The following is a 6891-nucleotide window of genomic DNA, read 5'->3' on the forward strand; positions in this document are numbered from 1 at the left end:
ATATTGCATCTTATACGAAAACCTCGTTCCTAGGGTCCTGGGAACAAGGTTGCTTGTATGGTACAGAAACGCGATCAGACATCCAGACCCTTTGGGCTCTTCGGTCAGGGAAGGGGGCATTTCACAAGGTAAACCATCCGCTGACCGCGAAGCCACTGAAGCTCATACGAGATTGGAAGTCATTATCGAATGGTTAGTGACTAGAATGGATATTCTAAATTCGTATTTTCATCTCAAAGATCTGCTGATTTTCGTCAAGAAACTGGAACAATTATCCACACAGTAAGCGTGTTCGTTTTATTGCACAAAAACAGTTCCAAGAAGGTCCGATTTTACTGCTGAGGTGGGCACCGCCTAGCTTACCTGGGTTAAAGGTTTTTTGCATTGATCTAGGAATAAGCCTCTTTTTATCCTGTTCTAGATATTGAACACATATACCGTTTTAGTATAAATCTACTAGTGTTCTATCACGAATGCCGTTCGCTGATTGGCTACGCTACTCGCAATCTATTCTGTGATAGATAGCGAGTAGCGATTTTCAACAAAATGGCGTCCGCATCTTTGCGCTTTCGAAGTGTCTGCGATGAGGAAATAGATAATTTACTTGTTTTGTTTTGAACGACTAGTAGACTTATACTAAAACAATTAGATTATTCGCTCTCGATTTCTATGCGTGATAGTTGATTCGGGCTTCAACTATCACGCGATAGAAATCTCGAGCTCATAATCTAATTGTTAATTAGAAAAGTTGTTGCTTTGTTGATTTGATTTCGACGGAAACCCTTTTCTTCAAATGGTTACCCTCAAGGTATAATCACGTACAACGTTAACGATGTTCCAATTAAGCCTCAGCGCAAACTTTTAGACGTAACGTTCCGCACAGATCCTTGCAATTGGGACGCAGATTCACTGTTAAGATTGTTTTTCTTTATCTCGGTTCTATTATATATATACAGTTGTCAAAAATTGTAACGGTCTCTTTTGAAAATGTATGTTGACTAGCATACAAAACGTCAATTTTATATAAAATGAGCAAGTTTATTATGTTTATCACCACAGTTTGTGTTTTATTTCTGATCAAGCTACGATAACCCAAGAACAAAAAAATGAATTGAGTTAATATCACTGTTGAAATTTTGAAGCTTCCGTGCGTTTAATATATCATACCCGGTTGTGGAAAACGCCTCGAATATGAATGTCATAAATCCCCCGTTGTAGAACAGGAGTCGAAAAGCAAGAGCACGTCTGGCGGACCATACCCGTATTAGGGAATTACTCCGCGCCCCTACCCGCTACCCCCCCCCCCCCCACTACCACCACCCCGGAGGGCTCTAGTGCCCAGGGGGGGATACTTGGGTATAAACGTGACGGGGGGGGGGGGGGGGGGGGGTCCGACGTATTTTTTTGGGTCTAAAATTTTCAACTCCTGTATTTTTTGGGTTTAAGGTTTAACCGGGTATTTTTTTGGGTCTGAAAAGTCTACTCGTATTTTTTTGGGTTTGAATTTCTGCCAGGCTAATAGTTCTTACGCAATTCAAGCCAAAGTTCCTGCAAGATCCGAAAGGCAGTATGTATACTGTTCTTAAGATTGCATTTTTAGGATATAAAAGTCATGTATTTTTTTGGGTCTCATTACCCTGACAGTACTGCGAAATTTTATTAGCATCATAAATGGATTTGGTTTCTTTAGGTGCCGGGTATATCAGTGCAAGGCAACTTCAAGTCTAGGTAGTTGCGTGACCGACAGAGTTTCTCAGCGGTGATCCGTTTCTCAGCCAGTATAATTAAACTCGCTCATTGTGGATTTTCTTCATTCATTTCTAGGTCAGCATTGCCGGCATTTTCGCTGACTTCAATGCTTCCCTTTCGACCACAACGCAGCTTTAATCTCTTGATTAATTGCGCAGAATCCTGACAATTTGCAAGTGCGTTAAGCATGTTGGACATTGCAGCCAAGCCAAAGATGATCAAGACACTTCGGAGCGCCACATGTCCAGGTTTCTGTGTTGATTGGCCAGGAATCAGGTCACCGAATCCAACAGTGGTAAAAGTGATGAAATAGCAGTAGAAACCCTCCAGAAATGTCCAGTTTTCAATCGCCATTTGAATTCCAGCGCTCATGAACAGCAAAATTAACAGTAACAGGAAGCCCAGCAAAGTGCATTTTTCATTCACGTATTTGCTTTCTCTCTTCAGGAAACTTGTTTCGAGCCTCGTCACAAGAGCCTGTTGACCATTCAGCATTATTTCTCCGATGACTTTTAAAAACAAAATGTTTAACGGGATGCCGAAGATCGCGTAGAATATGCAAAGTATGCGGCCACCTGTTGTCACGGGAGTGATGTTCCCATATCCTTGAAAAACAATGATAAATAAGTGTAAGTTTCATAGTAAAGGTTCTGGTTTGCTTGTCAAAATTCTCTATACTGAGCGAAAGCGGGCGAGAAAATATATGATTTTCCGGTAACTCCCGGAGGGTTGTGACTCGGAAATGTTTTTGTTGGCTGTGCGTTTCCCAATCTTTAAAATCCTGCCATTATTTCATACTAAAACCAGTCATTTTTCATAGGGTTTTAAAGTTTAAAATCAGACTTGTATGATGTGTGTGCATGTATCTCAAGCGGTAAATTGCACTTACGTTTTATCTTTGACTGCTCTTTTTGGGTTTGCAGGTGAAAAACCGGAAGATTAATAAGGTTGGCAGCAAGCTCATGTTACTCTCAAAATAGCCATTCAAAAGTTTTGCCAGAAGATCTAGAAAAAACCATACCTACTTCCCGTCTTTACTCCATGGCCAGGTTGTTCGAAAGCAATTAACGCTGATCTCCGATGAAAAATTAATCGTGTTTTTTTTATCGCCCGCAAAATTGACCAAACACACCGCGCGTACTAACTGCCAGATATATACAATAAATTTCCTGATTGGTTTTTCTTGATACGTATACCTTATTATCACTTATTCTCGCGCGACTTTAATTCCGCGATTTTGGAAAAGGAATATTTCGCGGGACTCAAATTTCGCGATTTTGACGAATCACCGTTTTTCAAGGTAATTAAATTTCGCGAATCAAGTAGCTGGTGCTCGTTTTTTTAACTTCCATTTCTGTATTTTATTTAACCATAACGGAATACAAGGTAGAAAGGCAATAAGCAACTGGCTGAAATTTTCATCAATGTCAGCAACATAACATGTTTTCAAAGTACACTGATATAAGCAACCGAGGCACAATTTAAGGTGGGGGTTCACCTGAAAGCCGTTTTCACGCCGCTTAAAATCAGTCAAATGGAAATATCTTGTTTGCATTTCAAGCAATACGAAAAAAACCCTCCATTCATAACACAAATCAATGATTTGGGGTGTTTTATGAATTTTTGGGTGATTTTTAGGTATATTTGGAAGGAAATAATTTTTCTTGAAGGATTGGTAAAATTAAAAGAAATAAGAAATGTTGAAGATTTAGTGAAGTTTTAAAATTAGAATTTGTAGTTAATAATTAATAGACAGATACCAAGTTAGTCCACTAGCAACCTGGGGTGCTCTTGCGTGGTTATCGACTGTCTGTTAGTGTTCCAAAAATTATTTTCTTTCTTCTATCCATTCTTAAAACCTCTTCAAATTTCACTCAAATTCAGGTAGAGCCCCACCTTAACTCCAAGGCGCTGCCAATTAGGACAATTAGCTTTTAGATAAGGATCGCCTCAATGTTAATTTTCAAATGGATCTTCAGGCGATAAGGTTGCGTTACATGAACTAATTCAGCAAGATGAGTCAGATGATGAGGAATAAGGGCATGCGTTGAACTGAAATTTGAACCCTCCTACTCGTACTAGATTTCGCGTCTTTAATTTTCACGGCACCTTTTGTTCGCGGGACTTTAATTTCGCAAAATTATTAAATTACGAAAATTATGTCTCGCGAAAATAAGTGACAATAAGGTATTTTGAACTTCACGATACATAAATGGGTTTTCTGATGCATATGTTGTTCTGAGGACAACCCTCGATGCCGTATTGATGCATTTTCTGAAGTATTTATTTTCCTGATAGATGTATTTTGGGCTTCCTGATACATGTATTGTGATTCTTTCATATATTTTATTCATGATGTTTTGTCGCAGTTAGTGCCTCACAATATTGTGCACTGGCCGAGTGATGTAATACTATATTGTTGTATGTGATACCATATGATTCACTCGCTTTTTGTATGTTTAGTTATTTACTTGGTTCTTTTAGTTTGCCAACAAGTTAGACATATATAGATATTCTTGTTTTCTCTCCCGCTTTGACCGATTCTTACTATTCTTAATATCCTGTATAGATGTCCGACTGCTAGGATTATTAAATGTGTATACATGAAGTGGTTGAATCGATTTACGACAGTTTTGGGGTGAATTCAAAGTCTTGATCGTTTCCGATTCCAGGAATAGTGCGTGCATTTCACCTGATTGCACTCTTATTGTAAGAAATTGTGACGGACTTAGCCGTGAAGAAAGAAAGACAAATAAGTTGAAATGTATTACACAGAGCCAACTTACCGATTGTAGTCAACAGTTGAGCTATGAAGGAGATTGTTTGAGAATAGCTCCATTCTGGTCCTGAACTAGATGAGCTCACCTCCTGGATTTGCTGCACAATGTTGTCAAATTCTGATCCGCTCATATTGTAATTCGCTGTTATATTTTGCTTGAGCTTTTCAAGGAGCTCTGCGTTGGTTTTCTCGCTGTCGATATTATCATTGCCTTCTACAGCTTTGAATATAAAAACACCAATAGTGATGTAAACAAACCAGACCAAAAACAAAACTAAAAGTTTGTACGCTTTCCCTGGCATGGTTTGTGAACAGCTCTGTTTTAGTGCTGATTCAAGCTCGAGGTTTGTTGCTATGACAACGTAGCAATTCAACTGACACTTGTTCCAGTACCCTTTTGTTTGTTTAGAGCTAATCATTCACAGCTAAGAAATTAGCATTTGGAAGCTTTCATCTCTTTTAATTGAAAAGATGAAACACCATATTTATCCGAACAGCAGCGACAAAACTGATGAAATTCAAGCACTGAACTTGTTGTCGTTTATTTCGTCATGTTAATTTTATTCTATCACGATCAAGTAAATCTTTCGAGACCTTTTTGCGCATACAAAAGACCAGAAACTTCCCCAAACCCTTTAAACTGACCACTTTGAGAAGTGAATATTTCACATATTGTGCGACGGCTCTTTTAAAGCTGTGTTTACTCACGTTCGTCTTAACGGTGTTTGCGAACAAAGTTTTTCAATTTTAATCTCCAACAGTTTTGACAATTCATTGATTGCTCTCGAGCTAGCTAAATAAATAAAAAAAACAGCTGTTTAGCTCCCCAAGAAATCCACAGTATTTACATAGAAGAAAATTTGCATTACAAAAACATCCATAGGGTAATAATAATTATGTAGTGGTCAAAAAGAATGTCTTATTTTTTGTAATTTATTTAGCTTAATTCTTGATTTCGAGTAGACGCTTTAAAAAGCTTTCGCACTAATTTGTGAAAATGGGGCTTAATTTTGGAGGAAAAATTCTCTGGGTTCCGCTTCGTCCAGACAATTCTTCCAATATCACGTGATTATACTTAATAAAACGTTCAGATCCAAACTGCTTCCCGCCCCAGAGAGCTCTCGGGAGCGGGAAGAAGAGAGACCCTGGGAACGAGGTTGAAGCCAGCCGTATTCTTCCCACGATGTCTGTGCAGAAACAAAAAATACAGCTGAAGATTCAGCAAGAGCTTTCTCTTGAAAGATTATGATTAATAAACTGGAAACACCCAACATTTATTGGTCAGTGGGTTAGTTTCTAAATTAGGAGAATGACAACGAATACTTCGTGGTTTTATCAACGGAATTGAGCAGTTCAGTTCAGATCATTTTATTCACACTTCGATATTTTCAGTGTTAAATTTACAAAGTAAATGGTTATTTAATAAAACAATAAAGAAGAAGGACACGGAAAAAATGGCTTTGGGGGGAAGTGATACCACCGCATACATGAATTTGAAGAGTAAGGTCAATTAAGTGTCATGGCTAGCTATGGAGAAATATTTTATGTACGTTGCTTACTTTTGAAATTCTAATAAGGTTAAATTTAGAAATACAGTTAACTTACTTTTGAGCACTAAAATTTTTTCGCTTATTTCAGTTTATTATTTTGCCATAAATTGTACAATAGAAAAAAATTATTTATTATTATTTTAACACTAATGGCGAGGAAGCCCAAGGGATCGAAGCCACCGGGCTTATAAGGAATGGGCTCCCTCAGTTGAGCAATAATATTAGAACAAGGTATACATGAGACCAAAATCAATGGCAGAGCTTCAGTAAATCTGAAGTAAATCTTCAGTAAATTTTATATTGTTTCTTGAATTGGATATAGCTGAGAGTTTTTAAGTCAGTGGAAATCTCCTCCCAATGGCAAACTTAAATGTATGTTTGCCGTAATTTGTTCCCACATTTGGTATCAGTATTACTGTAGAAATTAAGATTGGAAGCATGACTGGTAATTTGGCTACCGTAAAGAGATTTGAGAGCTGAAATTTCGAGCGTTAGCCCTTCATGTAGACTTCATTCTGACAGAGCCCAGTGCTAGAAACGTCCGCTCGAATCTCTTTAAAGCTTTTACAATAAAGAAGTTTTCCTTCGCTTTGTCATCATTCATGTTTTCTCTTCAATTTTATTCAATTTGGCAAGAAACATGATCCACATCGTTTCGCAGTGCTCATTCTTAATTGCATGATTTTCAACTAAGCTCTTCAGGGAAGGGTCTTGGTTTTATGTTCTTCGATAGTTCTTAACGGCCGAAAATTTTGGCGAGCCTAATTCAGGGTCTGGAGCGTGTGTATTAAGGACGGTGCCTACTAATACCGA

The 6891-nt window shown here is 38.1% G+C and overlaps 1 protein-coding gene across 1 annotated transcript; it reads right to left on the reverse strand.

The window, feature by feature from the left end:
• Positions 1–1629: 1629 nt before the first annotated feature.
• Positions 1630–4849, reverse strand: LOC146457675 (potassium channel subfamily K member 3-like). The gene is made up of 2 exons (XM_085091720.1): positions 4536–4849; positions 1630–2354 (listed from the first exon to the last, which is right to left on the reverse strand). Exons 1-2 carry the CDS (start codon positions 4828–4830, stop codon positions 1795–1797), a joined length of 855 nt encoding a protein of 284 aa, XP_084947846.1. The 5' UTR covers positions 4831–4849; the 3' UTR covers positions 1630–1794.
• Between the last annotated feature and the right edge of the window lie 2042 nt (positions 4850–6891).

Source organism: Pavona decussata, unplaced genomic scaffold, assembly GCF_977016875.1.
Source record: "Pavona decussata unplaced genomic scaffold, jaPavDecu1.1 SCAFFOLD_238, whole genome shotgun sequence".
Taxonomy (NCBI): domain Eukaryota; kingdom Metazoa; phylum Cnidaria; class Anthozoa; order Scleractinia; family Agariciidae; genus Pavona; species Pavona decussata.

What these genes read in the sequence shown, in the direction of transcription:
- LOC146457675 (XM_085091720.1), bottom strand. Translation starts at nt 4,830, where the DNA reads ATGCCAGGGAAAGCGTACAAACTTTTAGTTTTGTTTTTGGTCTGGTTT. An exon ending in TCAACTGTTGACTACAATCG is followed by an intron (nt 2,355 to 4,535) that starts GTAAGTTGGCTC and finishes TTGTTTTTCAAG; the next exon opens with GATATGGGAACATCACTCCC.